General features: G+C 47.7%; 1 protein-coding gene across 1 annotated transcript in view; it reads right to left on the minus strand.

Annotated features, from left to right (window-relative positions):
- DIPK2B (divergent protein kinase domain 2B) overlaps nt 1-21,229 on the minus strand; it is a 44,937-nt gene extending 23,708 nt beyond the window's left edge. The window contains exons 1-2 of the mRNA XM_043571664.1: nt 20,747-21,229; nt 13,823-14,087 (exon numbers count right to left, since the gene is read on the minus strand). Of these exons, the coding sequence (XP_043427599.1) occupies nt 13,823-14,087; nt 20,747-20,979 (498 nt within the window). The 5' untranslated portion in view covers nt 20,980-21,229. The remainder of the gene's footprint in view (nt 1-13,822; nt 14,088-20,746) is intronic.
- Between the last annotated feature and the right edge of the window lie 5,580 nt (nt 21,230-26,809).

A 26,809-nucleotide genomic window follows, 5' to 3' on the forward strand; every position in this document is an offset into this window, starting at 1 on the left:
ATCAGAAGACAGGACACCAAGTGCTTCTGACAACTCATTTGAGCGTGCAAGCTTGCAGAAACTTCCATAGGAGCTCAGTGCCTTCTGCCGTGCAAAGGTCCTGTGGTTCAGGAAGCTCCGACAGAATCCTGATTGTCAGGGAAAGCTTCAAACTAGCCTTGTGCTCGCCTGGGGGCGGGGATGCCAGGCTTCTTCTCTCCGGCCCCTCTCTGTTGAGGTTGTACCACCCGTATCAGTCACGGTTCAGAGAGGCAGAATCACTAGGTTCTGTGTTTTTAAAAGCAGAGATTTGGCCTCACACAATGACAGGAGTAGGTTAAGCAGTCTCTGTGGGGCTGCTGTCCCCCTATCTGATGCTGCAGCTGAAGTCCACAGGCAGGCAAGATCAAGGACAAGGCTGAACCCACCAGCACAGACTGGAGCTCACGAGGCTGGACTGAGACCTGTGTCAGATCTTAGCTTGATGCTGCGGTGACCTGTGGAAGCCGGGGTCCCGTGGGATGGAGCTAAACCCAGCCGGGGAGTCAGAGAAGCTGAGGCCACCCTGTGTGTAAGCGACGAAACGGTCACTCTTTCCCTTCTGCCGTCCAAAACTCCCAATCGAATCTTTCCGTAGGTCGCTTGAAACAGACATCGACGGGGAAGGGAATTCTGGGAAATGCAGCTCGGCCCCGCCCAGGCGACACCTGACAAAGCCACTGCCGCGCCTTGACCTTTCTGTGGGTCTCGCCCGGTGACTTTTCTCTTCATTACCGATATAGGAGACAGTACGAGATGCAATATTAAGCTACAGGGGAACGTGCCACGATCCACGCATTGAATATTTAAAGATTATTCTTGTAAGTTTTCAACTTATTCCACCTACTAAGTATTTGACTTATTTTCATTTATTTAGTTTTTAAAATGTGTTTTACTTATTTTTGAGAAGGAGAGCACAAGTTGGGAAGGGGCCGAGAGAGAGAGAGAGAGAGAGAGAGCAGGGGAGGGGCAGAGAAAGGGAGACACAGAATCTGAAGCGGCTCCGGGCTCCGGGCTCCGGGCTGTCAGCACAGAGCCCGACGCGGGGCTCGAACCCACAAGCCGCGAGATCGTGACCCGAGCCAAAGTTAGACGCTTAACTGACTGAGCCATCCAGGCGCCCCTGGACTCATTTTTAATGAAGTTAATGTGACTAGAGGAAAGACTAGAAGAAAGAACTCCAATGGGTTAATGGTGGTTGCCTCTGGGGGGGCAGGGGGTGAGTTGTGATTTTTTTCCCCCTACTTCCTTATGGGTTTTTCAATCTATATACTTTAGCCATTTTTATAATGAATATATGTTCCTTTGATGATTAGCAATAACATTTATTTTTAAAAAAAATTTTTTTTTTGTTTCAACGTTTATTTATTTTTGGGACAGAGAGAGACAGAGCATGAACGGGGGAGGGGCAGAGAGAGAGGGAGACACAGAATCGGAAACAGGCTCCAGGCTCCGAGCCATCATCAGCCCAGAGCCCGACGCGGGGCTCGAACTCCCAGACCGCGAGATCGTGACCTGGCTGAAGTCGGACGCTTAACCGACTGCGCCACCCAGGCGCCCCAAGCAATAACATTTAAACATTGAACATGAAAGGTAAGATCTGGTTTTGGGGGTGACGGGTGACAGGTGGCCGGGGTGAGAATGTGTCCGGAAACGGAGCGGTGGGGAAGAAAGGGACAGGTCACAGGGCTCCCTGCAGCGGGCCGGAAGTGGTGTCCTCCAATCCCACGGCGGGCGGGGAAGGGCTAGCACGTTGTGAAGGGGAAGGGCTGGGTTGGAAGAGCTCTCTGTGCACAGCCAGGGAGTCGGAACAGAGGGGAGGCGATCTGCCCCGGGGACCTCCGGGGGAAAGTGTGCTCAGGCAATCTGATGGCCTCCAGACCCGCGAGCCCTTGAGGAATTCAGCCGAAACCGACAACCGAAAGGGGAGGCCTTACATAGAGCGCTCGCTACTGGGCCATGGGCAGGATATCTGGGAGGACCGGGGGATCACATGGACCCAGGAACAGATAGACTTCTTTAGACCAGAGCCCTGGGGGAGGACCATAACTTTAGGATGACAAGAAGATGCCAACTTCGAAATGCTAGAAGGCCGTTCTGTTTGTTGGCTAATACCCAAAAGTCATCTATGTCGTCGAAACTGCCTGCCCCACGAGAAGCACACAGGCCGTCCACTGTCTTGTCCCCAGGATTGGAAAATGCCAGTCCAAAATGCCACCTGCTGAATCTGAATAAATGATGGTGTGCAGAAGGTCTCCACCACATCCGGTGGTGCCATTTTGGGGGCCCTAGATGCACGGTCACCCCGGCCCCCTGACCTTCCCAGAAGCGCTTCGTAGGGAGGCAGTGCTGACCCTAGGAGGAAGAGTGATGGAAGGGGCCACAGTGGAGAGATCAAGCCCTGGAGAAGGTTAACGGATAACCAGGTCACCATCCCTCCTCACCTAAATCTGGTAGACGTTTCTGGCAGTGAGAGTCACATTCCAAGGAGTAGGGACCATGATACTTTCGGACGTGTTAACACCTGGGGCAAGCCGGTATAGAGGTTCTTTGGGGGAAAGTCAGGATTTTCAGGCTCTGAAATCCGACGGCTTCTAGAGCTGACCAGGGAATAGGCGCTGGCTTGGACTGAGAGTCACCCTTCATCTCCCAGACTTTTCTGAAGTGTCTACTCCATGTCAGACATGCGTGAGGGAAGACATTGATGAATAAGATGCATCCCTGGGGTGCCTGGGTGGCTCAGTCAAACGTCCAATGGCAGCTCGGGTCATGATCTCAAGGATTGTGAGTTCGAGCCCCGCATCGGGCTCTGTGCTGACAGCTCGGAGCCCGGAGTCTGCTTCCGGTTCTGTGCCTCCCTCTCTCTCGCCCCCTCCCCCGCCTTGCGCTCTGTCCCTCTCTCTCTCTCTCTCTCTCAAAAATAAACATTGAAAAAAGCTAAACAACAACAACAAAAAGATGCCGTCCCTGCTGGCAAGCAGCACCCTGTCTGGCTGGAGAGGCAAAACCCGAGAGACAGAAAACCAATGCCGTGTACTCTATAGAAAGTGCCTTCCTGGTCTGCTGTGTGTTAGCAAGTCAGATTCTCCTCCGGCTCCCAGGCCAGGCTTCCTTCCTTTCATTTTTGCTGGGCGGAAAGCCACAGGTATCCCCTGCACTTCCTTCAGCCTTGAAATAGTATCCCAAATGCCAAAGCCTTTGAGAATAAGGTGAGATTTTCAAAAGCAAGAAAGACGGCTTTAATAGCTATATTTAGGATTTGGATAATATGAATGCAATAGCACCAGTTTTTTTTTTTTTTCCCCCTCTCCTGGAAAGTAGATCATTCTGAGATTCCTAGCTCTGATCGTGGCAGAAACACTGGTATCAGTAAATAGCTCTAAAACCTGGACGAAATATATAGAACAACAGCTTGTGGGCATTGGATCACGACCAACATAGGGCAATGGTTCTTGAGAAAAAGAGTGCCCATGAGCCAAGCCCCATATTCACACTATCTTCTTTCCCTGAGGGCATTTTCCAAGCGGCAGTACAGGGTCTTGCTAGGTAAAGGAAACAGTTTGGGGCTGCCAGAGTAGCTGAGATTGGGTGGGGGGGGCAGGGTCCTGTAAAAGAGAAAGCCACAGAGAAGGACCCCCTCTCCCCTCCCGCCATATATGTAAAAGTGGCGGTCAGGTCTTTGGCCACACACTGCTGGCAGGATGGAGGCTGGACCTTGGGCATCTCAGCACCCTGGGCTTTGAATCGGACCTCAGCAAGTCCTACCGTGTCCGTGGTCCAAGGAACATGTGCTAGGAGCAAAAGCAAAACTGAAAAAGATCTGCATGAACCGAGTCTAACGCCCAGCCTCAACAGGACGAAGGCAGTGGCTCTCAACCGGCGGACAATTTTGGACCCTACGAGATGTTTTGCAACATCGAGAAACGTTCTGAGTTGTCACGGTTGGGGGTTGTGAGGCTACTGGCGTCTAGTGGGCAGGGGCCAAGCACGCTGCTAAACACCTTACAAGGCACATCCTCCCAACAAAGAATAACCGTCCCCAGATGTCAACAGTTCCAAGATTGGGAAACCCCGGATATGGGTCATCTGCAAGCAACGTCTTTGGCTCCTGGAACAAAACTCAACAATCTTTCGTGGAGGGCGATGTAATTCAGAACCTCTACAGAGCTCCCGAAAATCCGGCATCTAATAAAAAATTACCAAAAAAAAAAAAATGTGAAGAAGCAAGAAATACTGACAGTCAAGAAAAAGGAAAACAACCCACAGAAGTGGGAGTAGAACCAGAGATCATCCAGAGTTGGCGCGTATGGAATTCAAAGTAACTATGATTAAGATTTTAAGAAAACGGAGGAAAAGGCAGATAAGATTAATGAAGAGGAGAGAATTTCGACAGAGAATTGGGATTTATAAAAAGAAAAAAAACCCAAATGACATTTAGAGATACACAGTGCAATATCTGAAATTAAGAACGTATTGGCTGGATTGAACACCAAACTGGGCACAGCAGAGCAGATGATTAGCGAGCTGTATATGACAGATAACTCGTGGAAGCTTCTAGAAGTACATAGGGGAATACGTTTGTGATCGCGGGGTAATCAGGATGCTAACAGCATTGACTTTAAAATACACAGTGAATACATTGGACTACACTGAAATTTAGAATTTCAGTTCATCAAAAGATACCACTGAGAAAGTGAAATGAGGAGAAAACGAAGAGAAAACGAGGAAAAAGCGAACTAGGAGAAGATATTTGTAATACACATACCCAACAAAGGGCTCGTGTCTTCGAATGTAAATGCAACTTTTACGCATCAGCAAGAAAGGCAGGTGACCCGATAAAAAGTGGGCAACTAAACCCAGCATTTTGCAAGGGACGAAGTCAAAGCGGCCAATCCATCTACAAAAAGGGTCTCTATATTATTAGTGAGGAGAGAAATACAAATTCAAACCACGCAACGAGATACTGCCAGGCACCCACCGAGATGACGAAAATGGAAAAGTAACAATATGAGTGTTGAGGGCGACGCGGGACAATGGAACTCGCTTCGGTACAACCGCTTTGGAAAACGGGTAGTATCTATTGAATGGTCCACACGTACATGCTATCATGCAGGACTTTTAGCTCCGTAAGTATACTGATGGTCGCCAGTTGACATACACAAGAATGTTTGCAGCAGCTGTAATTCACAATCGCCCAAACTAAATACAACCCTAGTGTTCATCAGCAGCAGAATGGATAAATAGCGACATCATCACACTGCGGAATAAAAAAACCCCCAGACTACGGATTCATGCAACAACATGGATAAATAGTACAACACCGTGCAGGATATGTACTGTGTGATTTCATTTCAACCAAGTTCAAAACCAGGCAAAACCAATTCATGGTGAGTTAGGTCAGAATAGTAGTTGCCATTGGAGGGGGTGGGGTGATCAATGGTTCGGGTTTGCTTAGGATTGAGAGGTTTCCTGGGATGTGGGTCTTTCAGTGATAAACCCAGGATAGCCTCGAGAAAACCGTGCCATTGGTCACCCTGGGGGGGGGGTGTCTTTTTAGGGAGGGGACATAAAAGAGCCTTCTGAGGGGCTGGAAATGTTCACAGTCTTGATGTGGATCGTGGTTACATGAGTGGATACATGTAAAACTTTAGGTGTTCACTGAAGATTTTTGCATTCAAGTATATACTTTCTCCTTTGATCTTAAAACTTTGAAAATAGCTATATTTTATAATATAGGATTCATTGAATGAAATCATCCTAGACCAACTTCGGTTTTTTTCTTTGACCTCATTATTTGATTTTTAATCCGAGAAATGCAATAGACTTAGAATATATTGACTTCAGCGAGCCATTCAACAGTAATGAGAATTAACGGATTAATCCTCATCGAGAAAGACTTTCTCTTTCTCCCTGATCTGTTTAACATTTTTATTTATGACTAGGACCTAGATAAAAATTGCTTTCATCAACATAAGATGATGGTACATAGTTGGGGTGATAGTGACAATGATAAGTAACAGAATCAAGTTGACAGGCTCTTAGAGTAATGGATTTAATCTAAGAAGGTCATATATAACAGGATAACTAAAAGGCTGTGTTTTTCAAAACTAAAATCTAGCTGTGGAAGGGGCTTTAGCTGACACAATGTTTAATATGCATCAATTTGAGGGGAATGACCTAGATAGGAAAGGGAATTGGGGATTATCTAGACTGGGAAGCCAGGATTTAGGGGGCAAATACATGGGAGGGGGAAGTGTCATATGTAACTCCAAGGAGTAAAAATAATTTAATAATTTAAATGAGCGAAAGCCACAAGAGGACAGATTTGAGGTGAACTTTCTAATTATTTGGTCGGTTCAAAGAAGGAATCGGCTGTCTCTTTCTTTTAATTTATTTATTTTGAGGGAGAGAGAGAGTGCGTGAGAGAGAGCAAGCACGACCAGGGGAGGGGCAGAGAGAGAGGAGAGAGAGAATCCCAAGCAGGCTCCAAGCTGTCAGGGCCAAGCCCGACTCGGGGCTCAACCCCATGAACGGTGAGATCATGACCTGAGCCGAGATCAAGAGTCAGATGCCTAACTGGTTAAACCACTGGGCGCCCCAAAGAATAGGCTGTTTCTGAAGATAGTGAGTTTCCCAATTTGTTTGGCAACATAAAAGATGCAAAGATTTTGAGAGTTTCAATTGGTAAGATTTCAAGTTTCTTTCAACCCCAAAGGTGTGGTTCAGTGGGTAGAGATCTATGTCGATCTGTAACAGGTTGATACATTGTTCTGCGGTTTGCTCTCTTATATGTAAACTTTGCTCTCTTATATGTAAACCAGGGGTAAATAATCCACGTATTTCATACTTAATCTACCGAAACGGTTTACAGCTCAAGCCTTCCATAGAATTCTCGGTAATCCTTAAAGAGAAGGGCTAACAAAACTGGAAAACTTTTTATTGTTATAAGTGGCCCTAAGTCAGGACCAAATTGACATGTAATTCCTCATTTTTATGTCTTTTTGTATCATTACTCCTCTGCATTAATGGCCAAACTTGTATCGACAGCTGCCTAACACAACAATGGAGCAGTTTCCAGTTTTCCTCTGAGCAGTGATTTGGCAAAGGTTAAATCATAGATTGGGGGTATATAGAGTTTTTATCATTGTTACTTTCTCGATATAATTACAATTTCAGTTATTTGTGGCTCCAAAGATAATGTTTTGAAATTCCGGGGTTGGCAGGGTTCTTTTTTCTCCCCCTTTTGGTTATTGTCAATGTCTGCTGTCATTGGCTTTTAATCAGAGAAAATGGTCTGTGATATTTCGACGTTTTCAAATTTATTGAGAGGTTTTGTGGCCAAATAATAAACAGTTTTCAGAACACCACCAATATATCAATCAGTTTCAGCATCGGTTTTTTCAAGTGAGAACCTTTGTAGATATCTATTATATACTATATAGTTTAACCTCTGTTTACTTAATATTATGTGGACATGTGTAGAGGCTCAGCCGGTTGAGTGTCCGCCTCTTGGTTTCGGCTCAGGTCATGACCTCACGGTTGTGAGTTCAAGCCCCGAATCGGGCTCTGTGCTGAGTGTGGAGCCTGCTTGGGATTCTTTCTCTCTCTCTCTCTCTCTCTTCCCCTCCCGCTCATGCTCTTTCTCTCTCTTTCTCAGAGAAAGCTGAAAGCCTGCTTTGAAAGCACGGCCTGCTTTGGCTGGTCCATCTTGATGATTGTCCAGGCTTCAGTTAGGCCTTGGCTGGGGGCTGCATCAATTCTGCATCTGAGCCCTTCGGGAGGGAACCCCTGGTGACTCATCTCACACCTCCCTTCCCTGAGTCTTCTCTTGCCTCTTTTTAATTTCCCAACTTGTTTGTGTCAAGGTGGGGAACACCTTTCACCGTCTTCCTTTCACTCATGAGCTCCATCAGGAGTAGGTCTCGCAATGACCCCTGAAGTGTTTTTGGATTAAGTTTAAGCTTAATGCCCTTATTTCCCTTATTCTAGCTATTAAAAAAAATAATTGAGACGGAGGAAGTAACATTGCCGGCCATCCCTGTTTAAACAAAGCTGCCTGGACGCTCTATGCTGCCATCTAGTGGGAGAAAAGGACTCAAGGCCATGGAATCCGGTCCCGCGGGAGGGCAAAACAGGGTCTGTGTTTAGAACAAGGTCAGCGACACCGACGCCAGAGTGGAGGGGATGGGAGGGACACACGATGGGGGATATGTGTTTTCCTCCAATTAGCCACGCACCGCCCCCGAGGGTGGCTGCCTCTTTGCACTTGGCATAATAGAGGAGGAAGCCTTCTCTGCGGTTTCTCGAACAAGCACATCACGATAAACTGGGTGGTGTCCTTGGCTGTGATTCTATCTGTGGGCTAGTAATTTAGGCTGTGGGACATTCCCATCAGAACAATGCCGTTTTTAGAGGAGAAAAGTCATGGTTTTATTAGCATAAGTGACACACACACACGCACACACACACGCACACGCACACGCACGTAGACACAATGCATTGTTTCAGCCTCTGGCTGATTTCTGGTCCTGCGCTATCTCCTTAATCCAAAGCAGCACTTGGCCCTACAGGAGGGAGCCGCGGGGTCCCTGGCTCAGCCTCTGATGATGACTGCTGGGGCTTTTCATCCCAGTTGACTTTATTCATAAGCAGAACGCACACTCAAGGTTCTGTGGGCCCTGTCCCGGTCACATCGCCCTTGCCTTCAATTTTCTTTTATTTCTTTGTTTCCCTTCTCTCCCTTGCCGGTCCTCTGAGCAAACCGGTGAGTTCCTCGGGGCCCCTTTTTCTTTCCCCAAACACACACCAGCACTCGTGCGCGCAGCGCGCACACACACACACACACACACACACACAGAAGCACAGTCTGGAGGGCCCTGGCCTAGATCTTTGTTGGAAAGTGGCTTTTGAGAAAATCAGAGAAAACCCACTTAGGTCACGGTCAAGAGAATCCCTGGGGCCAGCAGAGCTGTTCAGCCAAATCTGGGACGAAGGATCACTCAGAAAGAGGCTGCTTGGGGGGCGCCTGGGTGGTTCAGGCAGTTAAGTGTCTGACTTCGGCTCAGGTCACAATCTCGCGGTCCGTGGGTTTGAGCCCCGCATCGGGCGCTGGGTTGACAGCTCAGAGCCCGGAACCTGCTTCGGATTCTGTGTCTCCTTCTCTCTTGGCCCCTCCCCCACTTGCACTCTGTTTCTCTCTCCAAAATAAATAAACATTAAAAAAATTGGGGCGCCTGGGTGGCGCAGTCGGTTAAGCGTCCGACTTCAGCCAGGTCACGATCTCGCGGTCCGGGAGTTCGAGCCCCGCGTCAGGCTCTGGGCTGATGGCTCAGAGCCTGGAGCCTGTTTCCGATTCTGTGTCTCCCTCTCTCTCTGCCGCTCCCCCGTTCATGCTCTGTCTCTCTCTGTCCCAAAAATAAATAAACATTGAAAAAAAAAATTTTTTTTAAAAATAAAAAATAATTAAATAAAAGAGAGAGGAACAGGCTGCTTGCTCGGAACATCATTGAGAAGGATTCGGGGGGCACATCTCGGTCTTGTGGGGGGAAGAACTCAGGGATGTATCAGGAAGGTGTGATGGGTGGACGAGAAGGAGTATTACCCTATGGGCTTAACACAAAAACGGTTTCTTGGGAGGCTAACAGTGAGATGCTGTTAGCTGTTAACATCCTGGCTCGAATCAAATTATTGGATTAGCTGCCCATCAGGGCTCCAAAGGAATACAGTCACAGAATTGGTGCAGTTTCTTTGGGGCTGAGTCTCCCTTTTTTTTTTTTTTTTTTTTTTTTGCTTTGTTTTTAGGTGAGATGCAATTCACATAACATGCAATGTACAACTTTCATTCTAACCATTTTAAGGTATAAAATTCAGCGGCTTTTAGTATCCTCACAAGGTTTTCCATCACCCCCAAAAGAAAACCTGTACCCATTCAGCATTCTCGCCTAATTCTCGAACTAGTGCCCTCTGCTCCTGGCGGCCGCTAATCTGCTTCCTGTCTCCATGGATTTGCCCATCCCGGACATTTCCTATAAATGGGATCCTCCAATATTTGTCCTTTTGCATCTGGCTTCTTTCACTCAGTGTAATGTTTTTAAGGGTCATCCGTGTCATAGCAGGTGTCCGTTCTTCACTCTTTTTTACGGTCAAATAATATTCCATTGTATGGATATAACCTATTTCGTGTTATTCCCCCCTCAGTTGATGGAGGTGTGGATTGCTTCCACTTTTTGGCTACTGCGGAGAGCGCTGCTCTGAAGGTTCACGTACAAGTTTTTGTGTGAACACACATTTTCAACTCTCGGGCAGAGAGGTGAGTTTCTCCCCCCATCTTTGGTGATGACGGATCCATCGGAAACTGTCTGGTAGGTGAGTTTTGTTAAGAAGAAAAGGGCAGGAATTTCGGTGCTGCCCGGATGAGGGAGGTCTGGGAGGGAAAGGACAAAGCGTCTCTGGAAAGAAGAACAGGAGAGGGAGGAGACGGTGCCAGACGGGATGCCAATAACCTTGAGCTTTGGTGGGTGGAAGAAAAAGGGGGTTTGTTCTGAATTTATAAAATGGCTGCTGATATTTTTCTGTTTTTTTGTTTGGTTTTGTTTTGTTTTACAACGAAAGGAAAGATCTCTGGTGGGGATGATAAGGTGGGTTAGCAGAAAAGCAAAAACGGTTATGGCTTCGGCTGTGTCGTAGGGGGAAGTCCTGGGCTTAAATGCGAGATCAACTGGTTAGTGAGCGAAGGACCCAAGTCAACAGTTTGTCCTTCGCTCTCTTCCAGGGTGTCATCAGAACATAACACGCGTTGCTTTGCGGTGGTTGTTGGTGTTCGAATCTGTCCTCGCTAGTGGGCCGCGGGCGCCTGGGGGTGGGGTTTGTGTCGCAGTCATCTCTGTGTCCCCAGGATACAGCGCAGTGTTGAGACGTGTTGACCAGAGGCACCGGAAGCGGAAGCCCTGTGCTCTTCCTGGTTCTCTGCTCCTTCTCATTTTGCGGCAGCTTTTAGCGGCAGAGTCGGGCCTCAAGGCCAGTGTCCAGGCCCCAGAGATCTATTACCAGGCCCTCTACGATAATCCCCACCGTAGTGTTATTATGGAAATCTCTGGAAGCTGAGGGAAAGAGGAAGCTTTCTTCAGTTCAGAGCCTAAGGTCAGTCTGGCTCCTTTCTGTTGGGGTCTCAAGTGTATCCTGAACACCGGGATGCCTTCTGGTATGTTGTCCAGGTCCCAAGTGGAGGTCCCAGGGTCTTGGGGGAACTTTGTCCTTCAGCACGGGAGCTGACAATGATGGGGGTAGGAAGAGGTGATGGGGTTTTCGAGGGGCTCTGAGACAATTCCTTGTGTATCTTGTTTTGTTCTTCCTGGGGACTTCTGCTTGCTCCTGAGCACATACTCGAGGCAAAGCAGGAAAGGTCTCATATCGGTTCTCCTGTGCCTCAGTACTTGAGGGCAGCCTGCCAATGGCAGATGGCAGGTACCCAGGCCAGCGTGTGGAGGGTCTGTCGGTGAGTGCAGAAAAAGAGGTGCGGGGAGATCGTGCCTAGGGTGTGGACCCTGGCGTGGGCTTTGTTATCTGTCTTTTGTTGCCAGGTTCCGCTCAGCGTTCCGCTCCCTGGCCTGGGAACAGCTTGACTTCCTCTGGCTCATCTCTCCTCACTCCGGTGCCAGTGACATTCACAGAATCTAGAGTGTAGATTGGTAAGCTCAGCGTCAGATGACGGCCATATTGTCAGCCACTCGATTCCTCCTGATTTCGAAGCGGTTTCTGCACAACCTAAGAGCAAAGCCAGATGGCCTTCTCACGCCTCTTCCTTCCCATCTTTGCTGAAGGGGAGTCCCTCCTCAATCCTCTGGGGTGGCATCTTTGGCCCCAAGAGGCCCAGTGGGGGGGGTGTGGAAGCACATGGGCATGATGGGGGGACGATAGTGCAGGAGGGGAACAACGCGCGATACGACAGCACTGGCAATTTCCGAGGCAGCCTACTCGTGCGAGTGAGTGGGAGCTCTCAAATGGAAAGAGGGAGCTGGATTACCAGAGCCTCCTTCTGTCGTGACTCAGATTGGGTTCTTCTGTATGGTGGGAAATCGATGAGAATCTGATTTTCTTTTTCTTTCTTTTTTTTTAAAATTTTTGCATTTGATTTAAATCAAGTTAGTTAACACACAGCGTCATCGCGATTTCAGGAGTAGAATTTAGTGACCCATCGCTTCCACATGACAGCCAGTGCTCATCCCAACAAGTGCCCTCCTTCGAGCCCGTCCCCCATCTAGCCCATCCCCCCACGCGGCAACCCTCTGTTCTCTGTACTTAAGAGTCTCTTATGGTTGGGGCGCCCGGGTGGCTCAGTCGGTTAAGCGTCTGACTCTTGGTTTTGGCTCAGGTCATGGTCTCATGACCACATGGCATTGTGGGTTCAAACCCCGCATCAGGCTCTGCACATACAGCGGAGTTGCCTTGGGATTCTCTCTCTCTCCCTCTCTCTCTGCCCCTCCCCAACTCGCGCGGTCTCTGTCTCTCTTAAAATAAATACATACGCTTAAGAAAATTTTTAAAGTATTTATTTATTTTTGAGAGAGAGAGACAGAGAGAGAGCGCGAGCAGAGGAGGGGCAGAGGGAGAGGGGGACACAGAATCCGAAGCAGGCTCCAGGCTCTGAGCTGTCAGCACAGAGCCCGACGCGGGACTGGAACTCACGAACTGCAAGATACCTGAGCCAAAGTTGGACGTTTAACTGACTGAGCCACCCACGCACCCCAAATAAATAAACTTAAAAAAAGTCTCGTGGTTTGACTCCCTCTCCTTTTTTATCTTACTTTTCCTTCCTTCCCCCTATGTTCATCTGTTTTGTATCTTAAATCCCACATACGAGCGAAATCATCTGATATTTGTCTTTCTCTGACTGACTTATTTCGCTTAGCGTAATACACTCTGGTTCCAGCCATGCAGTTGCAAATGGCAAGATTTCATTCTTTTTGATTGCTGAGTAATACTCCATTGTGTGTGTGTGTGTGTGTGTGTGTGTGTTTTGAGAGAGAGAGAGACAGAGTGTGAGTAGGGGAGGGGCAGAGAGAGAGGGAGACACAGGATCCAAAGCAGGTTCCAGACTCCGAGGTGTCAGCACAGAGCCTGAGGCGGGGCTCGAACTCACAGACCATGAGATCATGACCCGAGCCAAAGTTGGACGCTTAACCGACTGAGCCACCCAGGCGCCCCTATACCACATCTCCTTTATCCATTCATCTGTCGATGGCCATTTGGGCTCTTTCCATACTTTGGCCATTGTTGCTAGTGGTGTTATACATGTGGAGGTGCGTGTGCTCCTTCGAATCGGTATTTTTCTATCCTTTGGCTAAATACCTAGTAGCGTTATGGCCGGGACGTAGGGTAGTTCTATTTTTAATTTTTTGAGGAACCGAGGAAGCTGATTTCCAAAGCGGGCTCTCTGGCTGGTGAAACAGGGTGTGTAATGAGAGCTTCCGAGAGAGGGCACAGTCTGGGGGTTGGCCTAGGTCTCCTGAGAAGGTTGTAGGGAGGGTTGGTGAGGGTCATCCCGTCGGATCTTCAGACCAGAGGTAGCAGCCAGAAACCGTTTGCCAAATGGCTGCTGGGGGTCGCATCAGCGAGAATGGAGGATGACAATGGGAAGGGTCCCTACCATTGAACCTGTTTGGTCACTGTCTTCCCACGAGCCACTGTTTTGTGGCCTTGTTTGGTCCCATTTCCGGTAGATCACGACCCCTCTTCCCCCACCCTGAGTTGTGAGGTGGGAATAGACACCTCCCCCCCATCTCACCCCTGTGACCAGCACACTCACCTGCACCAGGTCCGGCGTGAGGCGCTTGGCCTGCAGCCATTTCTGGAACCTTCCTGTTTTCCGCAGGATGCGCTCGATGCTGCAGGTCTTTGGGGCTGCCGCAGAGGCACAGATTCTCCTGTCCGAGATGTCACTTTCCTGTTTGCTGACCAGCCTCGAGATCTCCACAGGGCGCCAGGTTTTGGAATCATCTGAGTAATTTGCAGGGTAAGAAGGTAGGGGGTCGGGAGGCAGTCCGAGGCGGGAGGCCAGCCGGCTGTCAAACCTGGAAGAACAGCCCTTTTAGGCTCTGCCTGGAGCCAGAGGGACGGAGGGGGGGGGGCCGAGGAGGGACTAGCTGTTCCTGCCAGAGCCAGCAGAGCCTGGGGACAGGGAGACAGGAGACAACACCCAGTCTGCTCCATTTCTCCTCCTTACACGGGGGCGCTCCAAACTCTGCGAGAACACTACTTTCCTTTCCTCAAACTCAGGAGGTAAATATGTGAAGCCAGAAGAGGGGACATAGATGCATGCCAGACGCAACTTTCTCCTCTTCATGTAGCTGGCACGGAAGGACTAACCATGGCTTTCCGAACTTCCTCTCCAGGTAAAGACAGCAGCTTTACACATGCCGGTCCCTTAGGATTCTCCTAATACCCCCTCCCCACTTCACAGATGGGAAAACTGAGGCTTCTCGAGCTCACGTACCTTGCCCAAGGTCAGGCGATACGTTGCCAGGCAGAGGGGCAAACCCAGGGCCCTCTGTCAGAAAACCCCAGGGTCTTTCCCCTTCCCTACACCAGTTCTAGAAACAACCTACCCTCTGACCAATGGCTGGGTCTTGGAAGCATAGTTCGTGAAGAGGCTTCTCGGCCTTCACTCGGACGAGCACGGCTCTCCATATCCCTCCCCAAGAGGCCCCATCAAATTTGCTCTCAGTTGAAAGATTTAAGTCATCCGTATCAACCAAGTCACAGGGAGCGGCGGCTGCTAAACGGTCACCAGACCCAAAAGCCATCTGGGATCCAGGAAGGGTGTAATTCCAGGGGAGAGGCACTGGCCTACGACCTTGACCCTTTTCTCCAGTCATTCTTCTAGCTGTGAGCCAACATTTCCATTAGGGAAGAATATTAAATCTTCTTCCGATTTATGGATGAAAAATTACCAAGGCACCATCTACTTTCATGATTAATAACATTTGGCTTGTAAGATCTGCTCTATATTTAATTGAAGGAAGAATCTTTAACTTCTTGCTATCAGACATTATGGGACAACCTCTTTCTCTATCCCTCTCTCTCTGCCCCTTCCCAGTTTGTGCTGTCTCTGGCTCTCTCGAATCACTAAATAAACTTAAAAAAAATAAAAGTATATTAAGAAAAAAGATGAAACCTTGTAAACTAGCAATGAGTCCATTTCACTGGCATTTTCAGGACAGCCACTGGAAATGATCCTCCCCTGTGACAGGATAAGGAAGGGCAGAGGACACCCAGGCAGGGCCGTCTGCGTGTTTCCTGCAGCTGCTTTTGCTCATGGGGTTCAACCCCGTGGAAGGCCTAAGATAGCCATGATAGCAACACACATGTATGAAACAAGCATGCCAGTCGCTGCTAAATGCTTGGTGTGTATTAATTCAGTTAAACCTTGCAGCAAGCCTATGAAGTCGGTACCGTTATTAGCCGTCCGGATGAGGAAACTGAGGCACGGAGAAGTCAAGTAATTTGTCCGAAGTCCTACAACCAGAAATTGAAGGAAGTGGCATTCAAGGCTCCAGAGCTCGCAACCTCAACTGCTTTGCCATTGCTTAGCCCTCTGTCATCCTTTTTATGAGTTAGCTTTGGGGACCAGATCGGGAACATTATTAGGGGGTGTAGCTAGCAGGGTCCTTCATGACAGGTGACCTGTAATGGACGCGTGGTACACATTCAGGGGTGGCCCTCAAGGCATCCCGTTAAGAACCAACTGAGAACAAATAAACAGGTTTACAGGCCGCTTTCCCCCCTTCCGAAGTGGTACTAAATTTACAGCATGGAAAGGAAAACATGTATATTCTTACAACTTTGAACCCCTACTTTACTGAGCAGAAGAGTGTCAGTGAGAAAATAGGGTCTTCCCCTTCACTAACATGTTAAAAATCCTAGAATTTGGAAACGTGCAAAACAGACGCAGCATCCTTTTTTTTTTTTTCTTTAAGAGAGAGACCGCGCGCGCGCATGTGTGAGTGGGGGAGGGGGCAGAGGGAGACAGAGGCACAGAGAGAGACAGAAAGGGGGAGAGAGAATCCGAAGCAGGCTCCATGCTCAGCACGGAGCCCAACACAGGGCTCCATCCCACCACCCCGGGATCGTGACCGGAGCCCAAATCAAGAGCCGGATGTTCAACGGACTGAGCCACTCAGGCGCCCCCCGCCCCCCAAAGGCAGCCTTTTAATCTTCCTTCTGAACTGAGATCATGAAAGATACACAAGCAGTATCACAGCTTCCACAGCTGGAAGCAAGCAGAAAGGTCGTGTGGTCCAATCCCCACGAGCCCCTCAACCTGGAGAGCAGGGTGGAGGTGCGGAGGAGAGCAACAGTGTTGCAATGAGAATAAAACACTCCCTTCTAGGGCATGACCCTCAGGCTTCCGTCCAGTCGAACGCCACGTGGGTAGACATGCCTTCCTAAATATTTCTTCCCTGTCTTTCCCCATCTCCATTCGCCAGCTCTGCACAGAACCCTCAAAGCATCCGGCGGCTTCCCAAAGCTCAAAGGACGCAGCTTGCACGCCTTAGGTGTATGGATGGATAGATGAGTGGAGGGATACGCGGAGGGCTGGCTGGCTGCAGAGTGGTGGCTGGGTGGAAGAATGCATGGATGGATGCCCGAATGAATGGGTAAATGGAAGGATGGGTGCATGTTCGGACTATTAAATGTGTAGACGGAAGCTTTGGTCATAAGCTCTGGGGCCCTGCAGCTCTCAAGACTTCCGAGGTGAAAGAGACAGGTGAGGGCAGGCGAGAAGAGAAGGCAAGGTCGCGCCTAATGATTTACTGATTTTACCGTGAGCCCTCAGAAGTATTTAAAACATCCCTTAAGACGTGGGGAGTGGGGGGCAGGGACGTAAGGCCAAGCGAGTACATTAAGGAAGGGCAAAGTAAAGCATCTGTCTTGGTAGGAGCCCAGGAATCCGTAGGAGCGATTCTGATCAGAAATAGTGCTACTAAGTACCCCCCCCTTCTTCCCCCCGAACCCCCACCTATTACCTGCATATACACCAATACCGATCAGTCAGTTCCTGGTACATCTTGCCTCTGGCTGTGATATCACTTGGGATTTCACAGATAGGTATGTTTGCAGGAGGAAGAGTGTGTCAATCAGGTTTACTCTTTCTTTTTTTTTTTTTTTTTCTGGCTTCCCTTAACTTTTTCGTTTAGGATTTGAAAGTCCACATGGAATGCATGGGAAAACTGGTACCGAAAACATGGAGACGTTCAAAGGTTAATGGGTGAGTATGGGAAGCATCTGATTGATTTATCGTTAGCATTCTTGTCAAAGAGAAGATAAGGGAGAGAAGGAAACATGACCTTCATCTATGAATTACGCATCTTCAGCTTCCCAGGCTCGCTCTCGGCTGCTGAACAAACATTATCCAATTCGTACAGAGGACCTGGCCTGGAATGTTAATGCTTGCCTGGTGAGGGCATTTCAGTCAAACATCTGCGAGTTTGGGAGGGGCTTTTTCCTAAGGTATCATCGTCATAATTTTTATTATTTTTATGATTAAAAAATTTTTTAATGGTTATTTATTTTTGAGAGAGAGAGAGAGAGATACAGAGCGTGAGTGGGGAGGGGCAGAGAGAGAGGGAGGCACAGAATCCGAAGCAGGCTCCAGGCTCTGAGCTGTCAGCACAGAGCCCGAAGTGGGGCTCGAACCCACGAACTGCGAGATCGTGACCTGAGCCGAAGTCGGATGCTTAACTGAATGAGCCACCCAGGCCCCCCCATCATCATAATAATTGTTAAAAGCGGGAAAATATTTGGAGATGAACGAGGCGAATGAACACACCATTTAGAGAGAGAGGCAAACGATGTGAACTTGTAGACGATTTAGCAAACGAGAAATAGAAACAGCCAGTAAGCCCGAAAAAAAAAAAAGACTCGACTCAGAAGAAATACATACTAAAAGTACAAATATTAAATATTTGTGAGTGTGCAATCAGTGAGCTCCAGAGGCAGAAGTCTCCGTTTGGAGAAATATACATATATAAAATCTCTTTAAAATGTGCTGTATTTTTTGACCCAGAAATTCCACCCTTGGGAATGTGTCATGGGAATTTATCACTGATATGCACAAAAAGCCAGCAACAGCAATGTTCAACATAATGTTTTAGAAGACTGAAAAACACACACAAAAAAAACATAGTCGTCTCATAGTATGGGTTGGTTCAATAAATTATGCTTGATTGATGCAATTGAATACCACAAAGCCATTAAAAATCTAATTGTGGATACATCATTTGCAAATATCTTCTCCCATTTAGTGGATTGTTTTGTTTTGTTTTGTTTTGTTTTGTTGATGGTCTCCTTCGCTGTGCAAAGGCTTTCTATTTTGGTGCAGTCCCAATAGTTTAATTTCACTTTTGTTTTCCTTGCCAAAGGAGACATAGCTAGAAAAATGTCTCTGTGGCTGATGTCAAAGACAAGAGTTAATAATGTGAAAAGGGCGTTCCGGACACATTGCTAAAGAAAAGTTTGCAGAAGGGTGTACACAGGATGATCGCAGTTGTGTGGAAAGAACGTTAAATCCATACTTGGAAAAAAGGTGGCAAGGACACTCACAAGATGTTAACAAGGGACGATCTCTTGGCGGAGGCATTATACGTGATTTTTATTTTGTGCTTTCTACTATCAATATTGCCAGAAGATTCTAAAATCAACAGGCACGACTTTTAAAATAAGGAACCAGCTGCTTAAATTGTGAAGAATATAAACGAGACCCACTCGCTGCCTCTCTCTGCTTCTTTGCGCTTGAGGAATGTGCCTTCTCAAGGCGGAGAGCCCTCAACCCCAACCTGCCTGCCCCACCCCCCACCCCCCATGCTTTCCTGCGTGTATCTGCACATATCCCTTTCAGGCGCACGTAGAAAATAAATTCCGAGGGAGCTGAAGTGATATCCTGAACTTGAATGGATGAACACAAACCTATTTGGGGAAATGCTTCCCGAATTTGGCTAATACCTGCCCGCTGAGAAAAACTTCATTTACTGTAAGATTCATGTACAGTGAAGAGTCAACCGTAAGATTCATATACTCTTGTTTACTTACCTGGGAGCCCCCTTTAGTCGAATCCCATAATTTCCCTCCCTCCTCTTTGAAAATATGTCCATATTCTCCCTGCCTCCTTTCTCTAGGGAATCAGCCCCAGGTCGCCTTTGTTCTTGGTCCTCTCCATCCTGTCTCTTAGGGGGGAAATCTATCTCTTTTTTTTTTATTGTTTTATTTACTTTTGAGAGAGAGAGAGAGAGCGCATGAGTGGGGGAAGGGTAGAAAGAGAGGGGGACAGAGGATCCCAAGTGGGTTCTGCGCTGACAGCAGCGAGCCCGAAGCGGGGCACGAACCCACAAACCATGAGATCGTGACTTGAGCCGAAGTCACCAGTTCCCCCTGCGCGCTGCTTTCCATCAGATTCTTCCCTAACACAAGGCACGTCTTGTGCCTACGCCCTAAACTCCTTCACCATCGTCTGCAAGAGCGCCCGCAGTTGGGAAGGTCTTTGAACGTTTCACCATTTGAAATGCCTTTAAAAGGGGCCTGAGGGGAAAAGTCCGCATCAATACGGTATCTGTCATCTCACAAAAGAAGTTCCCCATTTTTGATCGATGTTTTCTATTTGTTGTATCTGTTCGGTACCTTAGTGGAATCACCCAATATGTCTTTGGTTCATACAGATTGGAAATCAAATTGTTGTAAATGAATGCCTTCTGCTAACCCTAAGATAGGTCCTTGGGGGAGGGCTGAGGAGCAAAGGCCTATTACGAAGGGTCTTTAGTATCGAAGGGGCAGGGAAACACTGGCTCTTGGTTGCGGGAAAAACTCACTGACCGCGTGCTGACAGGCTTGAATTCCAGAGTGTGATACGATCCTTGGGTGAGATCCCCGTGCCCCGCCATTTACTAAGCTTGGCTTTTCCTCTGGATCAGAAAACTGGTTCAGGAACTTGAGAGCAAACTGCCCTGATCTGAATCCCAGATCTGCCACTTACTAGGTGGCGACCTTGGGCGAGTCACTGAATCTTGCTGTGTCTCAGTTCATTATCTGAACAATGAGTTGCAACACAGTAACTTCCAGGATGGTGCCGAGGGGTAAATACAACTGACTTGGTGGCGCCTGGGTGGCTCAGTCGGTTAAGCGTCCGACTCTTGATTTCAGCTCAGGTCGTGATCTCACGGTTCCTGGGATTGAGCCCCGAGACGGGCTCTGCGCTGACAGTGCTTGGGATTCTCTCTCCCATTCTCTCTGCCCCTCCCCTGCTCACACGCGCACCGGCTCTCTCTCTCTCTCTCTCTGTCTCTGTCTCTCTGTCTCTCAAAATAAATAAATAAACATAAAAAATAGCTTTAAAATGTCTGTCACGTAGTACGCCTTCTAGTAATTTTATTTCCCTCTTTTTATGAGAAACGAACTTGGTAAACTCCATAATCCCAGGCTACTCCATCCGTGGGAAGGAACACTTTAAGCTCCCACCTCAAAAGAAAACTTGGAAGTCAGCATCTAGGGTTAGAATTCAGCTTCATACCTTCTCCCCCTCTGCACCCCAACTTCAACCGATCACCACTATGATTCAATGGCTGTGCCTCGGGTCCCACCCATCAATTACATCCTGACTCCTTTTCAGTAAACCCCTGGGTATCATCACATGAAGGGAACAGAATTTTGCCCCTCCGCGTTAGCTAATGGAGATTCTGACCTTATTTCTTCTTTAAAGAACTTCTTGCAAATGGATGTCCCGATGCAGGCATTGCATTTATCAAGACCGAGGAAAGTCCTTCCAAAATTGTAGCTGGTTCTGATTCGGGGCACCAGAGAAGGAGAGGGAGAAGCCAGCGAGGAAACGCAACAGCTCAGGGCTGAGACCCACAGCAGCAGGTGCGGCCGGCCCGGGCAGAGGCTGGCAGCCGTAGGCCCCAGCTGGGGTTCCATCTCAGGCTCAGGATTCCGGCCACAGCCTTCAGCTGCCCACTCAAGGCTGCGCAGGGGTTAGGTCTTGGCAAAAGACAGGGGGCTGGCTTCAGGGCGCTGAGCCCATCCCAGGCTCCCCGGTTCCTGTCGGAGGATGCTAAGAAGCTTGGGGCGAACGGGGCTGGGGAGGAGGTGAGGAAGTCCATGGAGGATGCTGATAACACAGTTTCCAGAGTTACTCTTCCTTTGTCTGGGGCGGCTGCCGCAGGCTGGGGAAGGGCTGACTGGCAGATTTCGGGAAGGACAATGGTCAGGGCTTTCCCTGTGCGGTCCTTTTGACAAACACAGGATATCCTGGCTGGGCAGGAAAGGTCCATGCAGGATGTGTGTCCCACCTGGGTTCCACCTGGGAGTTTCAAAGGATCCTGAAGGCGTCCGCCCTCCACTGTTTCAGTTCTGAGTACATCTGTCCCTATGGATCATACACGCACACACACACACACACACACACACATACACACCCCAATTACATCTGTTCCAATGGATCTCACACACACACACACACACACACACACACACCAATTACATCGGTCCCTATTGATCACACACACACACATACACATACACACCCCAATTACATCTGTCCCAATGGATCTCACACACACACACACACACACACCCCAATTACATCTGTCCCAATGGATCTCACACACACACACACACACACACACCAATTACATCTGTCCCAATGGATCACACACACACACACACACCCCAATTACATCTGTCCCAATGGGTCTCACACACACACACACACACACACACACCAATTACATCTGTCCTTATGGATCACACACACACACACACACACCAATTACATCTGTCCCTATGGATCACACACACACACACACACACACACACCAATTACATCTGTCCTTATGGATCACACACACACACACACACACCAATTACATCTGTCCCTATGGATCACACACACACACACACACACACACACACCAATTACATCTGTCTCTATGGATCACACACACACACACACACACACACACGCATACAATTTCCCCTGTCTGCAGCGGATACTTTGGCCTACCCCTTGACTAGCCAGACCAGCCCCACTTTAACTCTATTTGGCCGTGAATTAACCCGAGGTCAGTTTGCTGGCCCTTACGTGGCACATTTAACACTGATTCAAACGGCAAAAACTTTTTGCTGCTTAGGGAATAGAAACACTCAAGTAAGCCCGTGTTTCAGCTCCTCCCCTAGGTCTAAGAAGGGAGGGGAAAGAATCTGGTGGCCTCTGATGTGATAAGGGAGCATCAGAGAGATTCTTCCTCCTGCCCCCAGCTGTGTCTGTCCCTCTCCCCCGCTGCCGGCGGGTCCCACTTCCCTTCACCATCCTGCCTCGCTTCTCCGCGGCCAGCCTGACTTGGTGGCATTTCCTGCCCCGCGATTGACAGCAAGATAAGGTCCACAGCATGGACCAAATCAGGGAAGGCAGGCTTGGGTTAGGAGAGGGGAGAAAAGGCAGGTAAGACTGGGCCAAGGATGGTCTCAGGAGAATTGAGGAGTTGTGCCAAAAATTGGCAGGAAGAGCGGGTTAATGGCACTTCTCTGATGGTTAAACATGTGCTTATTAGCGAACTGTCTATTCTCAGTGAAATGCTGGTTGTGTGTCTGTTTTTTTCAAGTAGTACAAACTTCAAGTTTGTTTGTTTGTTTGTTTGTTTAGAGAGCATGAGCAGAGGAGGGGGCAGAGAGAGGGGGAGAAAGAATCCCAAGCAGGCTCTGGGAGCCTGAAGAGGGGCTCGAAATCACGAGGCGGAGGGGCAGAGAGAGAGAGAGAGGGAGACACAGAATCCGAAGCAGGCTCCAAGCTGTGGCACAGAACCGGACGCAGGGCTCGAACTCACAAACTGTGAGATCATGACCTGAGTCGAAGTCGGACACTTAACCGACTGAGCCCCGCAGGGGCCCCAAAAGCTTTAAGGTTTTGTATTTTACACTTAAGTCTATGATCCGGTTTTTTTTGTTTTTAAAAAAAAAATTTTTTTTTTTAACGTTTATTTATTTTTGGTACAGAGAGAGACAGAGCATGAACGGGGGAGGGGCAGAGAGAGAGGGAGACACAGAATCGGAAACAGGCTCCAGGCTCTGAGCCATCAGCCCAGAGCCCGACGCGGGGCTCGAACTCCCGGACCGCGAGATCGTGACCTGGCTGAAGTTGGACGCTTAACCGACTGCGCCACCCAGGCGCCCCTATGATCCGTTTTGAATTCGTTTTTGTGTAGGATGTGGTTAGGTCAGACAAGGCTCATATTTTTTGCGGTTGAATTGCTTTTGCACCTTTGTCAAAAATCAGTTGTCTGTAATCGTAGGTGGCTGTGTCCGGATTCTCAGTTCTGTTCCATTGACCTATGCGTCTGTTCCTCTGTCAATATCACACAGTCTTGATTATTGTAGCTATAGACTGTGTTTTGAAATCGGGTAGGCTGATTCCTCCAACTTGCTTCTTTTTCAAAGTTATTTTAGCCATTCTAGTTCACTTGCTTTTCCATATACATTTTAGAATGATCTTGTCTATATCTACAAAAAATCTTGCTGGAAGTTTGATAGGGATTGAGTTAAATCTGTATATCAACTTGCGGAGAATTGACTTCTTTTTTTTTAAATTTTTAATGTTTATTTATTTTTGACAGAGAGAGAGAAAGAGAGAGAGAGAGACAGAGCATGAGCAGGGGAGGGGCAGAGAGAGAGGGAGACACAGAATCTGAAGCAGGCTCCAGGCTCCGAGCTGTCAGCACAGAGCCCGACGAGGGGCTCAAACTCACAGACCACCAGATCATGACCTGAGCCGAAGTCGGACACTCAATCGACTGAGCCACCCAGGCGCCCTGAGGATTGACTTCTTTATTTATTATGTTGAGTCTTCAATTGCATAAACATGTTATGTCTATTTATTTAGATTTATATTTCTTTCATCAGGATTTTGTAGTTTTCAGCATCTAAGTCCTGTACATTCTTTTTTTTTAATGTTTATTTTTGAGACAGAAAGAGACAGAGCATGAGCAGGGCAGGAGCAGAGAGAGAGGGAGACACAGAATCCAAAGCAGGCTCCAGGCTCTGAGCTGTCAGCACAGAGCCTCACTCGGGGCTCCCACTCATGAACCGTGAGATCACGACCTGAGCTGAAGTCAGACGCTTAACCGACTGAGCCACCCAGGCACCCCTAACTCCTGTACATTCTTTTCTTTTTTCTTTTTTCTTTTTTTTTCAGAAAGAGAGAGAGAGAGAGAGAGTGAGCAAGCAGGAGGGAGGAGCAGAGGGAGAGAGAGAGAATCTTAAGCAGTCTCTATGCTCATCTTGGAGCCAGATTCGGGGCTTGATCTCACGACCCTGGGATATGACCTGAGTCAAAATCAAGAGTCAGATGCTCAACTGACTAAGTCACCCAGGTGCCCCCTGTACGTTGTTTTTTTTTTTTTTTTTTTATCTACACTTATGTATTTTATTTTGGGGAGAACATTTGTAATTAGTGTTGTGTTTTATTGATTTTTTATTTTTTAAAAATTCTTTATTTTTTTAATGTTTTTCTTTATTTTGAGAGAGAGAGAGAGAGAGAGAGCACGAGCAGGGAAGGGGCAGAGAGAGAGGGAGAGAGAGTCCCAAGCAGTTTCCATGCTGTCAGTGCAGAGCCTGACATGGGGCTCGATCAAAAAATCAAGCGCATTTGAGACAACTCAAGAGGAAAAGGAAACTATATTGTATTCACCCAGGTTGCTACTCTTTCATTGTTCTTTTTTTAAATGTTTATTTATTTTTGAGAGAGACAGAGAGAGACAGAGTGCAAGCGGCCAAGGGGCAGAGAGAGAGGGAAACACAGAATCTGAATCAAGTTCCAGGCTCTGAGCTGTCAGCACAGAGCCCGATGAGGGGCTCGAACTCACAAACTGAGACCATGACTGGACCTGAAGTCAGACGCTTAACCGACAGAGCCACCCGGGTGCCCCAATCCATTGTTCTTTCTTCCTTCTTGATGATACAAGATTTCTTCTTTTGTCATTTCCTTTCTGCTTAGAGAATTTCCTTCAGTTATTCTTTTAGGGCAAGTCTGTTAGTGACAAATTCTCTTAGTTTTCCTTCATATGAAAATGTTTTATTTGCCCTTTGTTCTTGAAGGATATTTTCTGTGGATACAGAATTCTGTGCTGACAATTCTTTTCTTTTAGCACTTTAAAAATGTTCTGTTGGGGCGCCTGGGTGGCTCAGTCGGTTGAGCGTCCGACTTCAGCTCAGGTCACGATCTCGCGGTGCGTGGGTTCGAGCCCCGCGCCGGGCTCTGTGCTGACAGCTCAGAGCCTGGAGCCTGTTTCGGATTCTGTGTCTCCCTCTCTCTCTGCCCCTCCCCCGTTCATGCTCTATCTCTCTCTGTCTCAAAAATAAATAAGCGTTAAAAAAAATTTGAAAATGTTCTGTTTTCTTTTGGCTCATATGGTTCCTAACGAGAAATGCACTTTCACTCAAATTGTTCTTTGCCTACAGGGCAGTCTCTGGCTGCTTTCAGTATTTTTTTCCTTGTGTTTAGTTTCCAGAACTTTTGTCTGTTAGAGTGGATTTCTTTGGGTTTATTCTGTTTGCAATTCACTCAACTTCTTGAATAAGTAGGTTTATGTCTTTTGTGAAATTTGAAAACTTTTCAGCCATTATTTATTCAAATACTTTTTCAACCCGTCCCTCTTTCTCTTTTCTTTTTTTTATTTATTTATTTTTTTTTCAACATTTATTTATTTTTGGGACAGAGAGAGACAGAGCATGAACGGGGGAGGGGCAGAGAGAGGGAGACACAGAATCGGAAACAGGCTCCAGGCTCCGAGCCATCAGCCCAGAGCCTGACATGGGGCTCGAACTCACAGACCGCGAGATCGTGACCTGGCTGAAGTCGGACGCTTAACCGACTGCGCCACCCAGGCGCCCCTCTCTTTTCTTATCCACACTCCGATGGCATGGTATGTTAGATCTTTTATTGTATTTCCATAGGTCACAAAAGCCATGTTTAATTTTTTCCAGTATATTTTCTCTGTTGTCAGATTGGGTAATTTTTATTGATGTATCTTCAAGTTTACCAATTAGTTTCTTTGTTCTCTCCATTCCATTAAGTCTTTCCAGTAAGTCTTAATTTCAGTTAGCGGATTTTTCAGTTCTAAAATTTCTATTTTGTTCCTTGTATCTTATTTCTTTTCTGGGACTTTCTCTTTGTTTACTCAGTCTTCCTGTTTTTTTTTTTAGGTTTATTTATTTATTTTGAGAGAGAGAGCATGCAGGAAAGGGAGGGGCAGAGAGAGGGGGAGAGGAAGAATCTCAAGCAGCCTTCGTGCGGTCAGCATGGAGCCAGATGCGGGGCTCGAGCTCATGAACTGTGAGATCATGACCAGAGCCACAGTCGGCCGCTTAACTGACTGAGCCACCCAGGCACCCCTACCGAATGGTGTAAGCTCTTAATATATTTTAGGTATCGACCCTTTATCAGATAAATGATTTACAAATATTTTCTCCCATTCCGTAGGTTGGCTTTTTGTTAGTGGTTTCCTTTGCTGTGCTGAAGCTTTTTAGTTTGATGTAGTCCCACTGGTTGATCTTTGCCTTTTTTTTTTCCCTTTGCCTTTGCTTCTGGTGTCAGTCCAACAAATCATTGCCAACTGATGTAAAGGAGCTTACCACCCATGGTTTTTTCTAGGAGTCTTACGGTTTCAGTCTTATGTTCATGACTTTAATCCATTTTGAAGTGAGTGGTGTGTATGGTCTAGGAGAATGGCGTACCTTCACGCTTTGGCAGAAG

The sequence above is a fragment of the Prionailurus bengalensis genome, chromosome X, assembly GCF_016509475.1.
Source record: "Prionailurus bengalensis isolate Pbe53 chromosome X, Fcat_Pben_1.1_paternal_pri, whole genome shotgun sequence".
In the NCBI taxonomy this organism is placed as follows: domain Eukaryota; kingdom Metazoa; phylum Chordata; class Mammalia; order Carnivora; family Felidae; genus Prionailurus; species Prionailurus bengalensis.